A 22,848-nucleotide genomic window follows, 5' to 3' on the forward strand; every position below is an offset into this window, starting at 1 on the left:
ACCCCCTCCCCCACCCCTTGGGCAACCCCCTCCCCCACCCCTTGGGCAACCCCCTCCCCCACCCCTTGGGCAACCCCTTCCCCTATCCCTTGGGCAACCCCCTCCCCAGCCCCTTGGGCAACCCCCCTCCCCAGCCCCTTGGGCAACCCCCTCCCCCATCCCTTGGGCAACCCCCTCCCCTACCCCTTGAGCAACCCCCTCCCCCACCCCTTGGGCAACACCCCCCCTAGTCCCTGGAGGCACACCGTCCCCTTTTCCTGTCCCTGGGGGCACACCGTCCCCTGTCCCTTGGGCAACACCCCCACTCCCGCCCGCAGCAGCACGCATCTTGCTCGCGTAACTCTGCGGGCAGGAGCGGAAAGTGTGCCCCGGCGCACCACAGAGGTTGCACCGCACCGCTTGGGTGCAGCGCTCCCTCAAATGTCCCAACTCGCCACACTGGGTGCAGATACTCGCTGTACACCCAGTAATCAAGTGGCCAAGTTGACCGCATCGGCGGCATAATTTCGGCTGTCCCGCGTAAAAGACTTGGCCTCGGTCCATCCCAACCATAATTCCATTAGGGATATGGGTGGCCGTGCCATCCTGCCTCGTCCGCAGCTTTACCCGGAACTGCCGAGAACCGGACCACCGGTCCAAATACCGAGGCTGTTCCGGACGAGCCGTACTGGGCCTCGGATGTCCGCGTATCGACTGAGCCAAACCTTGACATCATAGTCACTCACGCCTTCGTTGTACAGGTGGACGGTCACGACTCTCTCCTGTGTTTCTGAGAGAGCCTCGACCGCCCAGTCTGCCAGTTTCCCAGCAGACCGAGCGGTAGCCCACCGGCGCCAGAACTCGGCAAGTCCCTGCCCTGTTTGAAAGGACACGTCGAAGCCACGGGCGAGGGAGATCAGGCAGAAAAAGTCAACAGCCTTGAACCCCAGCACACCCAACAATACATCTTTACCGAATCTATCTCCAGCCGGCACACTGCAAGCCACATCAACCAACCGAAACCGGACACAATTATGGCGCCTGCTCGCCATGCCGGGGTTCTAGGAGGGGCGGAGGACAACACTCGGGGTGGGGGGGGGGGGGGGGGGGGGGGAGGGACACCCCTCTGAGCATTTCGTTTCAGGATCTTTGACACCTGACCTTTAGTGATGCCATACTGCCGAGCAATAGCACGCTGTTTCATGCCGTAATTTCGTAAAGCCACACTCCATGACAAACAGCATTGTCGAGTTGACGGACCATCTCCAGACGAAGCGGCAATAACTTTTGGAGACGTGCAGCAGTTGGTTTCCACTAATACAGAACGCAACAACCCTTGTATACCTGACTGTGAAGCCAATCATCAAATGCACCTGTCCGTACATTTTGCCACACCACCTGTGATATAATCCTGTTGTTGACTTCTTGCTGCGACAGACAATCAGTGACATGGTTCTTTTAACAAATAAATCACCAAAGTGTAAAAGAAACTCACCAGATTGATATACTGAGTTAAGAAAGTAAACCCAAGTCAAGAAAAAAAAAAATTCCATATTAAATGCCGTCTGTATATATATATATATATATATATATATATATATATATATACAGTATATATATATATATATATATATATATATATATATATATATATATATATATATATATATATATATATATATATACTGTATATACATACAGTATATATATAATCACCATCATCATCTCATGTAGTCATCCATCCTTTTCGGGCCAAGTGGCTCATAAGGCTGCAGTGCGTACTCTCCGGTTTGCCCTGTTTCTGGCTGTCGAGCTGCCTTCATTCCATGATCTCCATCCTATCTTTTCTTTCCTTTACACGGTTCTCCTCCAGGTTATTCCACGAAATCCCAACTTCTTCCTTCCTCTGGACATCCACGTGAATGCTGTGAAACAGTTGTTATCATCTTTCATCATTAGCACATTTCCAATCAATCCATCTTCTGGTGTTCACCTCATCACTGACCTTCTTCATTCCTTCGGTTCTTTTGAGTATTTATTTATATGATTTCATGTGTATGACACATGTGATTTCCAATATCCCACGCAGACATTCGAACATGAAGGTGTCACGTTTGCAATTGCCCCTTTCCATTATCTCGCAGGTCTCACATCCATATACTGCAGTAATACTGATTTGAGAAGTGAGTTAAACAGTTTTAATTTCGTTTTGAATGTATAAATGCTTGAGCTCCATATTTGCTGTGTGTATGTGTGTGTGTGTGTGTGTGTGTGTGTGTGTGTGTGTGTGTGTGTGTGTGTGTGTGTGTGTACACTTACATATCGTAGTGTGAGGCCAACGCCCCCTTTACTGTGATTCGCTTTGCATTTGCGCAATGGGAGCGGAAAAGAACAAAGGGGGACTTTAGGTCTGGTCCCGAGGAATGTGTGACGTAACCTTCAGGTCTTCTATAAACTTGATGACGTGCACCAACCTCCTTTGAAGTTAAAAATGCATCACAAAACGGTCCACTGAGACATTGCGGAATGATTTAAATTCCGTTCCTTCTAAATACCAAATAAATGCGTATTCTCATGTAATTATAACGGGCCGGGTTGGACGGCGGGGCCGGGCCTTTGCTACGTCACAGCGTGCGTTAGAATTGACCAATGACGTAGGGCGTCCACCCCCCGCGCGCATATATATATGAAGAGCAGGGGCTGGGGAATCCATTCCTGGGTCTCACTGCAACGCATAACGTTTGTGTGTGAGCCGGAGGTAGGCAAGGCAACGGCGGTCTTGCTCTGCTTTCTACAAGCTTCTCTTTCTTGTCCCTCTTTCGCGTTCCAGTTCTGAGTATTAAACATGGTGAGTGCTTGATGTTGTTATTAAATCGTGAAAAACCGGTGTTTTTCGCTCACGCTTTTAACAGATGGGTGTGGCAGGTGCAAACGGATTCTCTTTGTCTAAGCGGATTCATTGATTCTCATTTGCACTTTGGGATTTCACACTTGGGTTATTTGAAAGGTTCGTTGTTCATATTGATGTAATTGTATTTTTAAAGCTGCTCTTGGAAACCCAATCAAGTAACTGGAGTGAATCTTGATAATGGTGAATTTTATGGGTTTTTTTGCTCACGTTTGTCATGGTCATTCCTTTTATTATAATTTATTGAGGCCCACATTATGGCTTCCCAAGCATCCTCTTTCACCTTGATGTACCTTTCCACATGTGTGCAGCGTGAGTGCATCTCCATACACGTGGGCCAAGCTGGCGTGCAGATGGGCAACGCGTGCTGGGAGCTCTACTGCCTGGAGCACGGTATCCAGCCTGATGGGCAAATGCCGAGCGACAAAACCATCGGTGGTGGAGACGATTCTTACAACACATTCTTTAGTGAAACTGGTGCCGGCAAGCACGTCCCACGAGCCGTCTTCGTCGATCTCGAGCCGTCCGTTGTGGGTGAGTGTGTGCACTGAATGCTTAATTCTGTCTCCCTCATTGATTCTGTTTCATGGGTGTGGCAAAGCTGAATGATCCTTGTGTGTGCTTGGCCAATAGTAAGTTCCTTGGAGATTCCACCCGCAACATGGATTGTGTTAATGAAAATAGTTGTTGTGGAAGTTGAACTGAATATTTTTTTTACTTGATGCCTTGTGCATTTCCTAAAAGTAGGGGGTCCATTGGACCCAATTTTCATTGGTCTTCACCGCCTTGTAGCATACCTGACTGCCGGACTTAGAGATATTTTGGGTTCTCGGAGTCTTCTGGGTCCTCTTGGTCCTCTTGATCTTTTTGGTCCTATGGGTCCTTTGGGTCTTTTTGGTTGTTGGAGACTTTTGGGTATTTGGGGTCTTCTGGGTCCTAGGGGTCATCTGGGTCTTCTAGGGACTTGTGGGTCTTCTGGGCATTTGGGGTCTTCTAGGGACTTTTGGGTCCTTGGGGACTTTTAGGTCTCTTGGGTCCTTCAGGACTTTTGGGTCCTCAGACTTTTGGGTCCTCTGGGTATTTAGGGGTGGTCTTTTAGGTCTTACGGATCTTAGGGATCTTAAAGAGTCTTCAAAGGTCGAAGGGGTCTCAGCAGTGTAAATAATTAAAAGGTTAACTTCAATAGTACGTGATATGTAATTAATTAATAGACACAAAAGTATCACACACACACACACACACACACACACCTCATCCATTTATTTCCTGAAAAAGAGGATAAGTAAAAGACACTAAGTGAAAATACACAAAATAGGCTTTTATTTACTTGATTTTGGATAAGATTGTCAAAAGGCATCTGCATGTCCATCTTGAGTCAGATTGGTAGTATGTATATTTTATTGTGAAAAAGTGACGCTTTATTTTCTCTTGCCCCTGCCCCCCACCTTCGCCTATGTATTATTATTTTATTAATTGGTTCACGAGTTATCAAACAGAGTGACCACTATATTCGTCATGGGTGTGTGTCTGTCTGTCTGTCTCCGCAGCATAACTACCCGATGATATCATCCGATCTTGGTGAAACTTGGGTGGGAGGTTCATTTCATGATCTAGTTGTCCTGCTTAGAGTGGGCGTATTGCGCCCATTGTGGGCAGAGCCACTCCCGAAAAAGATGTCTTTTTAGGGGGTAATCGATTTCAAGCTACATCTTCTCCGAGGGAGTTGGGGGAATTTGACAGGGGTTTCGGTATTTGGTTAGGCCAATGTCATGTCTAGCCCCACGAGCTCGATTTTTCATTTTCGCCCCAAGGTCAAGGTCACAAGGTCACGAAATTTAGAAAAGTCGATTTTTGATGGTTTTATTACATTGTTCGCTACCTGGTAGGGTGAAATGTCGTGCATGATCTTTTATAATCACATACATCATGAAATACAAGTTTTCCAACAAATTTCAGAATCTTCGACCTTTGACCTTTGAAGGTCACAAAGGTCAAAGTTTCAAAGTTGTCGGAATCTAACCGAATGTTCGGTATTGTGTAGCTAACTAACCTCATAACTAATTATGCATTATTTTCTATCTCATTTCAAGGTCAGTAACCTTCGGTTTGACATTTCCGGGCCTGTTTCGGTTATAGTCCGTCCTTTGTCATTGAATACCGCTCGCTCGTGAACCATCGTCGTCTCCTGACTTGTTTTTTTTTTTAATGTTATTTTTTTGTGTTGCAGATGAGGTCCGCACGGGGACCTACCGGCAGCTCTTCCACCCCGAGCAGCTGATAACTGGCAAAGAGGATGCTGCAAACAACTACGCTCGGGGCCACTACACCATCGGGAAAGAGATCGTAGATCTTGTTCTGGATCGCATTCGGAAACTGGTACGTTTGGGCGATTGATTGTGAGAAATTTATATTGGAATAAAAATGTAAAATGGTAGCAAATTTAATTTGTGTGGAGAGATTCCCCTCTCAAAATTGGTCTATTTGTAAAAAGAAAAAAGTTCCTAGCTTGTAGTATTAACAACAATGTATTAAAAAAACAAAAAAACAAGTCCTGCCAAGGCAGATTAAAGAATATGATTTAATTATTATTTACTTATTGTTAGGGCCATTTGCTTTTGTGGAAACTGAATTTGTAATTTTTTTCCCATCTGCACTTTTGATGTTAACCATAGTTATTTCCTTTCTCCCTCTACCTGATTCCATGTCATTACAGGCAGATCAATGCACAGGTCTACAGGGCTTCCTCATTTTCCACTCATTTGGAGGAGGCACAGGTTCTGGCTTCACGTCTCTTCTTATGGAGCGCTTGTCTGTTGACTATGGCAAGAAGTCTAAGCTGGAGTTTTCTATCTATCCTGCCCCTCAAGTGTCAACTGCAGTAGTGGAGCCCTACAACTCTATCTTGACCACGCACACCACACTGGAACACTCTGACTGTGCTTTCATGGTGGACAACGAGGCCATCTATGACATCTGTCGCAGAAACCTAGACATTGAGCGCCCTACATATACCAACCTGAACCGCCTCATTGGGCAGATAGTCTCCTCCATTACTGCCTCTCTCCGCTTTGATGGTGCACTGAATGTCGATCTCACGGAGTTCCAAACCAACCTTGTGCCCTATCCACGCATCCATTTCCCATTGGCCACTTACGCACCTGTCATTTCAGCAGAGAAAGCATATCATGAGCAGTTATCAGTCGCTGAGATTACTAATGCTTGCTTCGAGCCAGCTAACCAGATGGTGAAGTGTGATCCTCGCCATGGAAAGTACATGGCATGTTGCATGCTCTACCGTGGTGATGTCGTCCCGAAAGATGTGAATGCTGCCATTGCTACAATAAAGACCAAGCGTACGATCCAGTTTGTCGATTGGTGCCCCACCGGTTTCAAAGTTGGCATCAATTATCAACCGCCTACTGTGGTCCCAGGGGGTGACCTTGCCAAGGTCCAACGTGCTGTTTGCATGCTCAGCAACACCACAGCAATTGCTGAAGCTTGGGCTCGTCTTGATCACAAGTTTGATCTGATGTATGCAAAGCGTGCCTTTGTGCACTGGTACGTGGGCGAGGGCATGGAGGAGGGCGAGTTCTCTGAAGCACGTGAAGATCTCGCTGCCTTAGAAAAAGATTATGAAGAGGTTGGGGTCGATTCCATGGAAGGAGAAGAGGAGGGAGAAGAGTATTGATGTTTCCTTTGCATTTTGACATTGCCTTTTCACCTCTCCTGTTGTGATGCTTGAAAAATAAATGTTGTACTTGCAATAAGTCGTTGCCTTTTATGTCCTCGTGCATTATTTTTGAACCTTGAATTTCTGATTAGTTCTCCAATTCTAAGGCTGATTTATACCTGAAACATCAGCATTACTTTACTTCCCGTTGAGATGGTAGCTTATTGCTCCTTACACAACCTTTTGAATAAAAGACGATTCCTATTTTGATGCAGACTGCCACGTGCCTTGACAAAGCCTGAATCGGCCTTCTGTGGCTGATACGAGATTTACTAATCCTCTTGAAAATGACTAACTTTGTTGCATGTCCATGCTCTCTGGGAATATATATCCTGTATTTGGCTGGTTTGCCATTTTCCTTTTCAGAATTTGACTATGTTTGACATGGAATGTCGCCTGAATTTGGCTGATTCTGCATCTCTGAACAGATCATGTCTTTCGCCTTTCCTACACTTTGACTTGGCTTTGTTCAAATTCATGCTGAACAAGAGCATAATTCCATTACTCATTTGTTCAGCATGAATTTAGCCAAAGCCATCTTTTCCAAAAAGAGCTACTTTAATTCAGTGCCATCCCATTTGCTCTTTGACTTCCCCTCTTTCCAATTAAACATGAGTGAGGATCAAAGGAAGATTCGGTGAAAAATATGGGGCAATGAAAGGGTGTGGGTGGTGATGTAAATTTCCCTGCCATCAATGCTGCTTTGGAATGCTTGTACATGGGTGAATGTAAGATACAAAGAACAGTGCAATGTTTGTCAGTTGCGATGGAGCCCAATTGCTAAGGATGAAACTTTAATTTAATGATTAGTCATGTGTCTGTTAGTTGCAGGATTGGTGTGAGGTCGCATTCCAAAGGAGCTGCAGCATGAAACTGACATCTTTACCAACTGCTGGAGGGGGAGGTATGAGCTCATAACAGCTGTCCCTCCTGTGGGTTCGACAGCGTTAGGAATTTCCGCTTGTATGGATGGTTGCAGCAAGCTGGTGTAGATGATGGATGTTAAGAAGTTATCACGTAAATAGGAATGGCATGGTGCTCCGCTCAGTCGACCTTTCCACGTACGTTCATATTTTGTTCATATATTTGTCGACCACATATCCACATATTCATATATTTGTTCATATTTTGTCGACCAAGTTCATATTTTGTACAAGCAGCGTATTTTTGCAGTTGTAGTTGCACCACGCTGCTGGACACCTGGCAAATCCAAAGCCACTTCCCATTTCAGATGCAGCCTGCCTTCTCTCAGACACATGCCATTCCAGTCTTGCTTCAAACATACCCATTCTAATGTGAATTTCACAAACAAGTCGCAAAACCCATTTTTAAACGCCATCTATGACATGCGCATCAGCGGGGTGGGCTAAATTGACAAAAGATAGCGGAAGGAGTTGGGTTTGGAATGGAAGGAAAATGGGATAGAAAGAGTGGGGGAGTTAGGGGTATTATGCAACATAATGGGGCCAGGGGAGTGTGGGGGACTAAAACTTCTGCCATATTTTCGTACGTAATAAATAGATATGTTTAAGCTGACTTACAAACAAAACAAAGCACAGGGAACGGTTTGCCTTTCATGGCTGCCTGATCTCACTGTCCAACGATAACAATCCAATTCACCCTAATCTGCCACAAAGCAAGAAGAGACCAGGGCATTCCTGGAGGAAATTGACATTGGAATCGACCATCCCTTGTCTAATGGCACAAAACCTGAAAAACTTACAAGCGAATGCTCTCAAATGGGAGAATAGATTTTAACTCTCATCAAAAAATGACTGATAATGGTGTGAGCCGTCACTTTCGACGAATCTCTTCCCTTCGTTGGCGTGCTCACTAAGCGTTGTGGTGTATTGAGCGATGGCTGTATAGGTAAAAATGGGTGGTGAGCAGGTGAGCCAGTAAGCTGGTGCCAGTGAGAAGGGAAAAACCTACACAGAGAAGGGATTAAAGTCATAGAGGTGTGTGCTATCGCTCTCTCACTCTCTATTCCTATGAGCATCGTTGGCTGCAGGTGTAGTAAATGCAACGTGAAGTCTGATGCACACAGGCACAGCAGACTGACCAGGTCATCGATATGATGACGGCTGCCCTTGATGTCCATAGTGAACACAACTGTCTGCAGATGCTGCACAGTGATGTCTAAGTTGGTGCCACCACTGACTTCCATGGGCACATTTATCCATGACTAGCAGAAGTACCCGGCATTGCCGGGCGGGGGAGGGGAGGGAAACGGGGGGAGAGGGAAGGGGAGGGGAGGGGAACGGGGGGAGGGGAGTGGAGGAGAGGGGGAGGGAAGAGGGGGAAGGGGAGGGAGGGGATGGAGGGGGAGGGGCGGGGAAGGAGGGGGAGGTGGGGGAAGGGGAGGGGGGAGGTGGGGGAAGGGGAGAGGGGGGAGGAGGAGGGGGAGGGGGAAGGGGAGGGGGGAGGAGGAGGGGGAAGGGGAGAGGGGGAGGAGGAGGGGGAAGGGGAGGGGGGGGAGGGGGAGGGGGAGGGGAGGGGGGGGGGAGGGGGAGGGGAGGGGGGGGAGGGGAGGGAGAGGGAGAGGGGGAAAGGGAGGGGGAGAGGGGGGAAAGGGAGGGGGGAGAGGGGTGAGGGGGAAAGGGAGGGGGAGAGGGAGAGGGGGAAAGGGAGGGGGAGGGGGAAAGGGAGGGGGAAAGGGAGGGGGAGGGGGAGGGGAGGTAGGGGAGGGCCAGTCAACAATGACGTTGCAGTTCTCATGGTAGGAGAGCAGCACAACAATCGCGACATCGTCCAGCATCTTCGCGGCAACAGCAGGAAGCGGATTTTGGAGACTCACCGATCCTATGACGCCCTCCAGTACCCGGCGTTGCGGGGTGGGGGAAGGGAGACCCGTGCATTCTCAACCCGTACATTCGCCCTCTCGACTCAAGCTGACTCGGACAAAAGCCTCGCACAAATTACACCGTGAAGGCCCAATGGCCATGTCTATGCCACAAATCAAGTACATGAGCGAGCCTGGCGCACTGAATTGAAAATATATAGAACGCTCATACTCCATGAAAAGTGTAGCCGCCGTGTCGCCATCTTGGTTAGCACGACTCAACCAACTCGCTTCGCGGATCTCGTTTGTTTTGAACGTGTCCCAGATTTTAAAAGCCAGACAACTGTTAAAATGCCATTTTGAGCGGCAATAAACTGCTCCAATCAGTTACGGAAGGGTTGTGGAAAGACGTTTCACAGCTGTTTCAAAGGCGTTTAATTCATATCGCACAAAATCGACGCAAAACACGATCACACAAAAGGTGAAAAAACGCAATCGCTTTTCGCTCTGAATTACGTGCAAACGTGTGACGGAAATCACCATCGCCCAGCATCGAGTGCCAACCAAGATGGCGCCCGGTAGCTGCATCTCCACCTATGTGGTGTGAATGGCAATGGTCATCGATTCGATATATTTTCCGTTCAATGGTCTGGCGGCAGGATGGAACATCACGTGATCGCTCTGAGCGAATCAGCGTGCTGCTCTGCCACCGGCTCAGATTCCGTGTATAATATTCCTCGCTGAAATGCGCTGAAGTAAAAATATGGTAAAAAAATATTATGAAATAATTTTTTTTAGGTCGGCCATGTTCTTCCCAGGCTCAATGGCCATGTCTATGCCAAATATCCAGCACGTGAGCCTCTCCGTTTAGGAGTCTATCGGTAACATCACACACACACACACACACACACACACACCACACACACACACACACACACACACACACACACACACACACACACACACACACAGTGTTTTATATATAGATGTATATAGATGTAGTTCTGCCCAGGCTGACATACAGGTGCGGTCTGACATCTGATAATTATCCTTCTCATAGCTTTAGCCGCAAGAGGCTTCCCCCACAGGGCAGTGGGGATCTGCTACCCTGGACAAGGAGCCCATACCAGGTACTGTCAGCCGAAGCCAGCTGAGCCCGGGACTCGCATAGGGCCGGGACGTCACTCCCTGAGGTAGCTGAAAAATATCTACTCTGCTACCCTAACAAAAAAAAGACTCATTTGTATTCAAAGCACCAGGGTGACAGCTTGCAGTGAGATCCTCTTCCATTGATAAATGGAACTTCGACAAGACAATTCGAAGGATTCTATAAGGTCGACCTAAACCAGGGTGTGCATAATCTATCAGAAAGTAACAGATGCACCATTATAAATAAGTTTTACTTGGTTCATTAAACGCATCTTCACATGGTAGGTTTTCAGGCTCAAGGCTATACTGGGCTCCAAAGCTTGGTACAGAATATGTGTCACCTATCGAAAGTAATGGGTTGGCAGTATAACCTAGACCTCAGAGGTACGCACCTCACTCACCTCAGCTGTCCAGCCTGGGTTGGAATCCTGGTCAGAAGATATAAACGTGTCATTCTGGTGTTTTGCAGATAGGGCGAGCTATCAATGTGTGTGCCGCCCCTTGGATGTACCTTAAACTGGTCGTCCTGTCTGCTAGCATTAGTCGATGGATGATGATCCCATGGTGTCATATTTGCGCGAGTCCGCAAGCTATCACTGGAACCGTGAACAATTCCTGCCCTGACTGACCAGCAAATGTACATAGGCCTACCAGGGAACGCAATCCAGAAGGGGATTTTAATTTTTTTTCCAAAAGGCACGATTACTTTCCCAGACAAGGTGTGGGTATTGTTGTAGCTTTGACCACAACACTCCGATATATAATACATGCATTTCTCTTAAATAGTAGCAGATCTTAATAAAGACATAACTTACAAAAAACCTGAAGGAATGAAGAATGAAGTAGAAATTTTGAAGAATCTTGAATGTAGAAGGAAGTAGAGGACGGGGAAGAGCGAGAAAGACTTGGCTAAAGATGGTGGAAGAAGAAATGCGGGCAAGGGGGTTAACAAGGAGAGATGCAGAAAATAGGGCAAAATGGAGAAGATTGTCATGGGGGCCGCAAGGCTAACCCCCGCTCTAGCAGGGAAAATGGCCTTAAAATGCCTGTTGTTGTTGTTGTTGTTTACAAAAAACTTGCAAATATTTCAGCAATATTCATCTGCAAGACTCTAGTGCTACTGGCATTTTGTGACTTTGAATCACGTGGGTTGTTTGTTACAACAGTCATCCAATCCTCATGTTCAGTGTCAGCCACCAGGCAATGCTCACATGGCAACACGTGGGAGCACAAATTTGCTGTCATTGAATCACAGCGTGATGGAGATACTGCTCATGGGGCTCATTGTCTCCAAGATTTCCTCTCAGAAGCACTTGCTCATATACTTGGCATTGAAAAGCAGCAGCAACAGCAACAGATCTTCTTGGCTGGAATTCTCACATCTTCGATACAGTCTGGCACCACGCCTTGCTCTCCAAAATCTCTGCCTTCGGCATCCAAGGCCAACTACACTCTTGGGTTACTGACTTCCTCGACTCTCGTAGCCAATGTTTGTCTCTCAAAGGAATCCTTTTATCTCCTCTCCCTGTCAAAGCTGGAATGCCCCAACGCAGTGTTCTGGGCCCCACGCTATTCCTCATCTTTTTCAACGATCTCTCTCACTCTCTGGAAAACTCTTTATCTATTTGCTAATGATTCCATGCTCCGCCCGACCCCCCTCATCCTTCAGATAGGCAGGCAGCAACCTCTTCCCTCTCTTCACAACTTCATAGAATTACAAGCCGGTCAAACACTTGGAATTTATCTTTCAATGCTGCCAAATATCTCTCTCCATTTTCAGTACAGCCATTTTTGGCCAAATTGCCTTTCACCGTTTTCATTTTCATTTGTCACTCAGTCATTTTTCGGGATAACTATAAATTATGTATGAAAATATTACAAGATTTTTCACCCACCCCCTCCCACTCCCCCACCACCATCCTCACAACCAGCCAAATACTCCTATCATCCTCCAAATCCTTCTCTCCCCTTCCTCCCACACAGGACAAACTATGACAAACCCAAACTAATCCAGATGGTACTAACTCTGCAAGGCGGGCAGCGGTTCAGAAGTGCGATTAGGCGAGGTAGTTTGAATGTGGGATCAATGGGGAGGGCAGGAGGGGTGGGGGGAAGATGGGTCAGGGTCATGGAGATGATGCAGAGAAGGAGGTTGGAAGTGCTGATATTTGCAGGATACCGGATGGAAGGGAGACAGGGCGAGATGGTTGGTACAAGCTGTTGCACGTGGGTGGGGATGGGAGGAGTATGGTGTAGGAATGATAGTATCGGAAGAGATCAGCAAGCAGGTGGGCAGAGTGGAAAGGTGAGAAGTATGGGATGGAAGTAGCAAAGGTACTTCCAGGTATGGTGGACGGAGGAAGTAGCAAAGGCAGTTTTTGAAAAGAAGGAGATTTGGAAAAGGATAGAGAAGATCAAGAATAGATGGAGGCAGCCGGATGTGGGGTTGCACCTGTATAGGCAGGGGAAAGGCAGCAAGGAGAGCTGTGGATAAGGCAAGGAATGATATGGAAAATGAGGTGTACAACAGGTTGGAAGCAGATGATGTGAGGAAGATGATCTATAAATTGGCTTGTGATAGCGATGATGATCGCAAAGACATGAAGGGTGGGGGTGGAGGTTGTTGAATGGTTGTTGGGTTGTTGTTGAATGTATTTACATACATATATATTTACATACAATCATACATATATTATTGAATGTATGTATGAGAAACGGCAGATGGGTCAATTCTGTAGGAATGGAGGACAGGGTTAATTGTCCCAATATGGAAAGGGAAATGGGATGTTCAATATCTGGGCAAGTACAGGGGCATTACACTCCTTAGTCATGTCATGAAGGTGCTGGAAAGGGTGCTGGATGGGAGGATAATGAATAGTCTGGAGAAGGAGATAGGAGAAAAGCAGCAGGGTTTTAAAAAGGTAGGGGAACGACATATGGGATGTTCGCACTGAGACATCTGGTGGAGAAGAGGTTGGAGGTGCAAGGTGAAATGGCATTGGGATTTCTGGATCTGGAGATGGCCTACGACACTGTCCCGAGAGAGATGGTGATAGGGACACCAAGATGGATGGGTGCGCCAGGGGCAGAAGTTAGGTTGGTGGAAAGAGTGTACACAGAATGAAGGAAAGTTTTGGTTGGTCCTGGGATGTCGGAGGAATTCAATGTGAACATTGGCTTGAGGCAGGGAAGTGCTCTCAGCTCGCTCATGTTTATCATCGTGATGGAGCTGGTAAGTAGTAAGGTAAAAATGAAATATATTCTGGGGAGGATATTGTATGCGGACAATCTGGTTGTTGGAGTGGAGAGCAGGTGGGAGATCAAGGAAGTACTGGGGAAGCGGAAGGAGGCATTTGAGAAACATGGGCTGAAAATGAGCATGGGGGATATGGGGGTGATGTGGGTTGGGCAGCAGAGAAAATAAATGAATATCAGGTTAGAGGAGGAGATCAGACAAGAAAATAGGTTTGAGTATCCGAGTGGAAGTGACCTGGGATGGTAAGTCAGAGGCAAAGGTGCGGAGGAGGATTCAGGTGGGTGTGAATGCGTGGAGGAGGGTAAAGGGTGTAATAGCAGACAGAAATATTTCAAGGAGATTGAAGGAAAGGTTCTGATGTCATGTGTAGCGCTGGCCTACCATTACGGACTGGAGATGGTGGAACTGACAGAAAGCCAACAACAGAAGCTGCAGGTTTGCGAGAACAAATGTGTCAGGAGGATGGCTAGATGGATGAACTGAGGGAGGAGATTGGTTTGAAGATAAGCTTGACGGGGAGATTGGTGAAATACTGGTTGAGATTGGCTGGCCATTTGGTGCAGATGGTGGAAGAGAGAATGGCAAAGAGAGTGGATAGGTTTAGGGAACAAGGTACTGTATGGGGAAAAGAGGTAGGAAAAAAGGTACTCTAGGAAAAAAAAGGTTGAGATGGGAGGATTGTGTGACTAGGAAACAGTTGGCTGAGGACAGATGGGAGTGGAGAAGTATTGCGGTCAAGGCAGGGCAAGAGATTGGTGCCATCGGACCTCACTTTTTATAAAGGGAAGAGGAGAACAACAACAACAAAAAATTTCACACGTTAAATCAGTTATTCATGCCTGTTGTTTGTGTCTTTCATGACATCTCTAAAAACAGTAAGTTTCCTATAAGGAATTAGTTTCAATTTGATTTCACTACCAGACGGAAAGGCAGAGTAAAACAGATTACCTTAGTCCGGTCTGCGCATGTGCGATCTGGACGAGACACTGTACAATTTGTCAAATTTAGAGCCAAAGTATGCTAAACTGCAAGTTCATGTTCTCTTTCATGTCCCAATTAGTGTTCTATCGAGTTCCAAATATAACATTCATTTGACATGAAGTTGTTCCTCAATCATAGACTGACATCTGTAGACAGACAGACAAAGTGAACCAATTGCTTAACCCACTCTTTGCTTCATGTGTGCGGGTTAATAAGGTAACATTTACTTTACCTCCCCTCATTTTCCTTGACATCCATATATTTTTCAACCTTTACCTTTCCTCCATATCCTACCATACCTTTGTTATTAATGTTCACAGTTTGTAACCCTTCCCTTTTACATTGTTCAAAGTTTGTAAATTAGGACAGCACAAATAGGTTTTGGGCACTTAAGACAACTCTCGTTTCACCTGTTCATTTGGAATGGCACCCATCCACAATTATACATGCATCATGGAGTACAAATGTTTCCATTTACGCAAGGCCAGCTATCACATATGTCAGCACTTTGGTAAAATAGACTGTATCTTTCAAACACAAGGTATCTGTGCTAGTGTTGCCCAAATTCATGCCTTCAACAAAAGAGCGATAACCTAATGCAAAAAAGTACCGGTACTTCCTTCGACACTGAAAGTCGAGCGAACTTGGAAAAATATATCCTAAACCTAAACTAAAACTAGAACAATGTCACTGTGTCACCAATATGCCTCCGCAAAGTCCCACAATGGGTAGATGCCCTTGTTCATTGTCCTAAAAATAAACAAGTTTAATTTAAATCCCTTCAGCTGTTTTCAAGTATCACATTTTCACCAGCCATGACAGGTTTCACATCGATCGGTGAAGCGGTTTCAGAGAAGGGAATTTTTAAAATATCGGCTTTCAAGCTAATATGGCTGCCATACCACATGACATATGACATTTAAAATGTACACTCTACATAAGTATGGGTAGAGGATCACGTTTGTGAAGTTTAATGTTGATCGGATAAGGTTCGTTTTTCTATCCAAGATGGCTGGCAAACCACGTGACCTCCGACATCATCATTTTCAAACTATATGCAACAGTGTTGTTAGATGATATTTGTAAAATTTCGCATCAATATGGAAAGCATCAACAGAGATAATTATTTAATATTTTCCTTCAATCCAATATGGCTGCCACACCATGTGACCAATGATGTTTTTGTGATCAACTTTTAATCGACATGCCTAGTCAATGACACGTAAAGTTTTGAGTCAATCGATTTGGTGGTTTTGGAGAAGATGTTTTTTAAGGTTTTAGGTTAAATCCAATATGGCTGCCAAACCATTTGACCTATGATGTCATAAATTTAATATTTCAATACAAGTGGGTCATAGATCAGGTACATGCAATTTCAGATTTTTAGGATAAGGAATTCGATTAAAACAGTTTTGGCTGGTGTACCACTTCACCTATGATGTCATCATTATCATGGTTTTGTTCCCCGTTGGGAGTACTTGACAATGTGCCAAGTTTCAAATTTTTCCATTTTAGCAGTTTCCGAGAAATAGTTTTTAATTATTTGTGTTTAATCCAAGAAGGCTGTCATACCACGTGACCTATGACGTCACAATTATTATAATTTTAAAAACATTCTGCATGGGTGTCACTCCTACCCTGAGTTTTGTCTCAATCGGATATATGGTTGCTGAGAAAAACGAGGTTTAGCCCGTACGGACGGACGGATAACCCGAAAACATAATGCCTCCGGCCACCTTCGGGGGCAGAGGCATAACTAGAACAACACTGATGGTCGATATGCCTCCGTCCACATTATTACATCATCGCAATACTTGTACCAAGTTTGATTTAAATCCATTCAGCTGTTCTCAAGTTATCGGTGATGGAGGTGACTGTTGACGGAGGCATAAAAAATGTATTCTAAACGCGGGATCCTAAACATTCACCAACTAATACTGGCAGTGGCAGACAGTACGCCCAGTTTATCGTCTGTCCGGGAGATGACACACGGACATAGATGAATCGATTCAAACTCAGGCTAAACAACTCAGAGGCGAGTGTGCGTACATCCAGGTCTAGGCTATATTGCTAGCCAGGCCTCCACACTGATCTGCCTAGAATGACTAGGAATCAAGTACAGGTTGTCCCCGCTTAACGTCGTCCTGGTTAACGTTGTCTTGTTATGACGTCTATTCTAATTACATACCAAAGCTTCACAGAACCTCGTGATTATTTACCTATAACTCGCTATTACATCGTCGGTTATATAGATCTCATGGAAAGTCTTTGGTGCTATTATGATATTTATAAAGAAAAGAAGAGGAAGAGCAGCACTAGCAGTCAACCATTGATGTTTATTTCGGGAGGGAGGAAAACGGTCTTCTCAACAACGAGGAGAAGCCTTCACATCACAGCAATGGGGTTATGGGGAGAACCCCTCTGGATCTCAATGACTTGCCACCTCCCACCCTCCACCATTCACCAGGAGATTATTTTATTGTACTAAAGGATGATTTTTTTTTGTGGTTTCATTTACATGTATTTACAGTACTGTATTACAATGTACAATACAGAATATATAAACAATGACTAGTTTTTTAATTCACTTAATTGTGATACATTTAATGGGGACGAAGGAACCCAACACCCCCTATTTACATTAGTTGTTATGAGATAAATTGATCCATTCAACGTCGTTTCACTTAACGTCGTGTTTTCAAGAACGTAACCAGGACGTTAACCGAGGACCAATTTAAGGTCGAGATGAGATGAAAACTACTCAAATGGATACATTCATAATTTGATGAGCCAATGAATGCATCCTTCACAATAAATCATTCCTATTTAACATTCATTTTGTGAGAGCTTTTTAACATTACCCTATAGGTAATGGTCAAGGGTTCTACATTACTTGCTTGTTATTGCAGGCACAAGAACCAATTTACTCATTTTTATTCAGTGCATCAATATTCCTGGGATCAAATGTTCTCTGCAAAGTAAAAATTCTCCAAATTTTAATCTCTTATCCATAACCAAAACAATTTGCTCAAATGTACGAGTCTACAAAAGCGATACCAGAACAAGATCTACGACCTCCTTCCCGATGGTGTAGGGATCACGAGCGTAGTTGTTTGCAACATCGTCTTTGGCAGTTATCAGTTTCTCTGGGTGGTCGGTAAGTCCATGTGCAAACCTCATCTGCAACAATATTTAACAGGGGAAAAAATATTGAAGTTTAAAATGAGTTTTGCTGGATTTGACATATAATCTTGTTATAATGGAGCAAACGTATATGGTTATGTATTTATATTTGTGACCAAAACGTCTTCTTCTTCAAATTTTATTTCTACCCTTTAGACTGCTGAGATCCCTTAGGCTTTTGAAAATCCTTTAGGTTCCCCAAGACCCTGAAGACCACCAAAGTCCCAAAAGACCCAGAGGACACAAAATAACCCAAAAAACCCAAAGACTCAAAAAACCATGAAGACCCTTTTTGACCCTGAAACTCAAAAGACCCCGAAGAAGGTTTGGTGTCAAAGACACCAAAAGACCCAAAAAGACACCAAAATACCTAAAATACCCTGAAGACACAGAAAACCTAAAATACCCCAAAGACCCAAAAGGACCCCAAAACACCAAGAAGACCCAAAATACCCCAAAGACCTAGAAGACCCTAAAGCTCTAAAAGACCCAAAATATCCTAAAGACCCAAATGATCCTTAAATATGCAGAAGACCCATACGACCCAAAGGACCCGAAGAACCAAAATACCCTGAAAACCCAAAATACCCCAACGATGCAAAAGGACCCAAAGACTCAAAATACCCTGAAGACCCAAAACATCCTAACGACCCAAAATAACCCAAAGACTCAAAATACCCCGAAAATCCAAAATGACCTGAAGACCCAGATGACCAAAATACCTAAAATGCCCCAAAGACCCAGACGACCCAAAATACACTTAAAGACCCTGAAAACCCTTAAGACCCCAGTGACCTGTGAGACCTTTTAGACCGATTAGACAGCCTGGAATCTTGACCATTTAGACTTAGAGCTGTTAGACCACTTGGACCTTTTTTGATTACAAATAAGAACCGCCTTTAGAGGCTATTTTTCCCCGCAGAGCGGGGGTTGGGTTTTTTCGGGCACCGTGTTACCCTTTTTGAAGCAATGTTTTATGGCTGGATGCCCTTCCTGCCGCCAACCCTTAGTTACCTCTTGCGACACGCAGGGAATCACCAGTGAACTGGTACTCAATTTGGAGACCTCCAAATTGAGGAAGGATGACAGGCTGAGTCAACCCCACCTGGTATGAATTCAACAGTTGAACGAGATTTGAACTCAGGACCATAGGATCCCAAGGCCACTGCCCTAACCATTACACCAATACCAGGATTTTTTTTTATTACAAATAAATTACAAATAAATAATATCACCAATATTTCAAATAAATTTATACAAAAGAAATGTTTGTATTATGATTGGTGTAAATCATGACAAAACAGCAACTCAAGTTCAGTCAGGTCATTATCCTCAGTTTAAACAAGCCCGTGCCTCTGCAGTGACGTGTGGTGAGGTGAGTATAGCGAGCCGATCCACGCTAGTGAGAATAATAAATTTTAGAAATTTAGAAAAACATAAGCTATGTTAGATACTTTAATGCATTTCACCATTTATAGGCCTCCTTTGCGGTATTCCAGAATAAAAACAACATTTGTACAATTAATCACCAGTTCAGTTCTCCCAGGCGTTAAATTCCAACATTTCGAGCACCAGTTTACTGTCCGGGTATTCACATGAAATATTCAGCCGTCTCGTGACAAGTTTCCATGACAGCTGTTGCCATGTAACGCTGCGACCCAATTTTTGGTGGACTCCACAAGGAGATCAGAGTTGGCTAGGAACAGACACACCAAACAAGGATGCTATTCATCATTGAATCACCCATGCGGCCCATTAAAATCCTTAGATAAAGGAAAGAGCCTCACCGACAACAGATAGCTCCAGAAGTCTGGATCGATGAACATGGCTGGTAAGACGTGCTCGCCGGCACCAGTTTCGGGGCAAATCTTCCCAATTTCCCTACTGCCCAGATTCGTCAGGGCAGCGCAGTCACGGTCAGAATGCCGATCGGCCCAATGGACCAGCTCTTTTTCTTTTCTCTCTCTCTCTCTCTCCCTGGGAGATCGATCGCTCCTGGGCTCCTGGGCTCGCTCCTGGGAGATCGATCGGTTGTCTCCATGCCGTAGGCTTGATTGAGAGAACTGTCCGGGGCTATACAACAACAACAACAACAACCAAAGATCTTCATAGCTATTGCCATGCAGGTCAACAATTATTTTAGAGACGTCATAAAGGACACATACAACAAGCACGAAAAACGAATGTAACGTTGAATAATGTGGTGTAAAAGACGCTTTATCAACAGCGGTAAACCTCTGAGCAGTTTCTTACCAAAGGTTATACTGGGTGGTTTGCCTTTGCCTTCCCAAGCAGGAATTTGGCCATGGTGCTGACGATAGCTCACCTCTCTCCAGGAAGGACACCGTAAGATCTGTAATGTCCATCAATTAATGTCGACAAACGGGATGCTCATTTTAACGCCCATCTGCCGATGAAACACCGGGGTGACAGTTTATAGCTGGGACAGGATTTCAACCCAGGTAAGACGGCTTAGAGACGAGTGTGCGTACCTCTAAAGTCCAAGCAATCCGTCCAGCCAATATACTACTACCAGTATCATTTTACTACTTCTACTACCACTTATTTCACAGTCCCAATTGAGAGGGGGGGGGGGGGGGGTGTTGGCTTAGCGGTTAGGGTGCTGGCTTGGGATCCTAGGATCCTGGGTTTGAATCCTGGTCAATCGCTGAATTAACGCCAGGGGGGTTGACTCAGCCTGTCATCCTTCAGAGGTCGGCAAATTGAGTACCAGTTCACTGGTAATTCCCTGCGTGTCGCAAGAGGTGACCGACAGGGTTGGCGGCCGGAAGGGCATCCGGCCATAAAACATTATTTCAAAAAGGGGACCAAGGTGCCCAAAGAAGGCCAACCCTGCTCTGCGCGGGAAAATGGCCTCTAAAGGTGGTTCTTGTGGGGTCGGAAGAGGAACGTTTAAGTCTTTCACGAGCTGGCTGGCCAGGCTTGACGTTCAACGAAAGGAGTGAGGGAGGAATCTGCAATTTGGTTCAGATTGCACGGTAGGGTGTTTAAACTCCACCAACTAATATGAGCAGATGTTGCCAAAGCTGTGATGCAATGCCTAGCTGCCTCTGAAATTCTAATCCAACAGTTTATAGTCAGGTAGACGCCTCGTCCATTGTGACAGCTGAGTGCGATTTGGATTGGTAAGGTAAGTAGTGGGACAGTATCGCCATATTGGGCCAACTTGCCTTTCACAGATTTTTTTTTTGGTGTTTGGCTGCCAAAATTATGCTTCGGGATATCAATTTATTACATACAAAAATATGGCAATATTCCGATCTTGGTGTTTGCCTTCATACCTTCTCTCCCCACTCCTCGATATTCCTATTTCATTCCAAGCCTACCTTCCCTCCCTACTCCCACAAATCCCAACCCTTCTCCCTTCACTTTAATAATTGTCAATTTCGCCCATCATGAGCATTGTGTGCATAAAACAAAGATGGCGTTTGAAAAACGAATGTGGTGCAGGAGCGGAGCATATCATATAATTGCTTGCTCATTCAATACACATTTGAGTATGTAACCTTGAAGGAAGAGAGCTCATCAAATAAGAATCAGCAGCAGCGATCAGGATGTAGCTGGAGCGGCTCCTCTAAAATACACAGCTTCGGACAACCGTGAACTCTTGGCACGACTTGCGCGTGGAAACTTTGATTTGCTGTCGCGTTATGCCGTTCTTATTCATGGGATCCGTTTTGTTCAGGAAGTATTCTTGGGATGACAGACTTGCTGGATACAGAACACAGTCTGTGCAATACAAACGGAAATTCCTTACAGTTTAAAACCCAAGGGAGCGACAGTTTGGTCACCACCTCAAACCACCCTTCAAGAGTTGGGAAATAGGGTCGTTGCACTATGCTGGTGTGTAGAATGTCACCTCAAACTTGCATAGTTGGTTTTTTGAAGACAAGGAAGCATTCCTTTCGCATCGTCAGACGCATAGGGCTCCAAAAGCAGTTTTTCCTTGGCTAAGAGGCACAATCTTGGACGGGTCACCACTCCGACGCAGGATGCTCAAATTGCTCATTATTCCCAGTAAACGGGTACTCATTTTGCTGACTTCAGAAGGACGCCAGGCTGAGTCAGCCGAGCTGTTGGTATTTTAATGACAAGTCAGGAGCTCAACCTCAGGACACTAAGACCTTAAGCCAGCCATCTTAGCCGATAAGCCAACGCCGGGCTTCGTTGGTCATTCGCACACTGTATATAAAGTCTTGTGCTGATAACTTATGCTAGTAGACCATGGCAACTGCCAAAACAAAGCTGAGTAGCAATATTGGCTGGGGGCACCACTGTGCCCCTTTAGGTTAGGGCAGGATTTTGGAATTTGGTTAGGGTGTGGGAGATAGCTCACTTACTCTTCGAGAAAGCCACTGTGGGGTCTTTAACGTCCACCAACTAATGCTAGCAGCCGGACGAGATGCCCGATTTAACTGTCCATCAGAAGGTCACATCACATATTGATGTGCAACCTTGCTTACGAGACACCGGGATGACAGCTTGTAGCTGGGCTAACATTTGATCCCAAGCTACACGGCTCAGAAGTGAGTGCGCATACCTCTAAACCATCCTGCCAACACCTGTACCATTCCTTAACACCATACAATGAATGAATAAATGAATGATTGTTTTTAAGGCCATTTTCCCCGCTAGAGCGGGGGTTAGCCGTGCGGGCCCCATGACAATCATGGTTCCCTGTTTGAGGCAATGTTTTTATGGCCAGATGCCCTTCCTGACGCCAACCCTTAGTCGCCTCTTACGATGCGCAGGGATATGGTGTACCTATTCTAAACCGGGGTACACACTGGGACTTAATTAATACAACGCAGAGTCAAACTATTGGGAACAGATCCTTACCTGAAACACATACTAATGAG

The 22,848-nt window shown here is 45.4% G+C and overlaps 2 protein-coding genes across 2 annotated transcripts; one reads left to right on the forward strand and one right to left on the reverse strand.

The window, feature by feature from the left end:
* Window positions 1-5,158: 5,158 nt before the first annotated feature.
* On the forward strand, window positions 5,159-6,654 carry LOC137431065 (tubulin alpha-1A chain; the record flags this gene model as incomplete). The annotated part of the gene is given in 2 exon segments (XM_068121957.2): window positions 5,159-5,263; window positions 5,601-6,654. Coding segments are annotated over 2 exon segments (1,080 nt in total), but the record flags the coding sequence as incomplete, so codon positions are not given.
* An 11,048-nt stretch (window positions 6,655-17,702) lies between these two features.
* On the reverse strand, window positions 17,703-20,334 carry LOC137430516 (uncharacterized). The gene is made up of 3 exons (XM_078769329.1): window positions 20,222-20,334; window positions 19,756-20,041; window positions 17,703-17,965 (listed from the first exon to the last, which is right to left on the reverse strand). Exons 1-3 carry the CDS (start codon window positions 20,332-20,334, stop codon window positions 17,828-17,830), a joined length of 537 nt encoding a protein of 178 aa, XP_078625455.1. The 3' UTR covers window positions 17,703-17,827.
* Between the last annotated feature and the right edge of the window lie 2,514 nt (window positions 20,335-22,848).

The sequence above is a fragment of the Myxine glutinosa genome, unplaced genomic scaffold (genome assembly GCF_964187855.1).
Source record: "Myxine glutinosa unplaced genomic scaffold, kmMyxGlut1.1 SCAFFOLD_2095, whole genome shotgun sequence".
Lineage (NCBI taxonomy): Eukaryota > Metazoa > Chordata > Myxini > Myxiniformes > Myxinidae > Myxine > Myxine glutinosa.

Bases quoted from the DNA above. Each gene is read 5' to 3' on its own strand.
- LOC137430516 (XM_078769329.1), bottom strand. From the start codon at position 20,334: ATGGACATTACAGATCTTACGGTGTCCTTCCTGGAGAGAGGTGAGCTA. The intron at 20,042-20,221 runs GTAAGAAACTGC...GTTGTTGTATAG, and splicing joins ACCACCCAGTATAACCTTTG to CCCCGGACAGTTCTCTCAAT. The intron at 17,966-19,755 runs GTGAGGCTCTTT...ATATTGTTGCAG, and splicing joins TCTGGAGCTATCTGTTGTCG to ATGAGGTTTGCACATGGACT.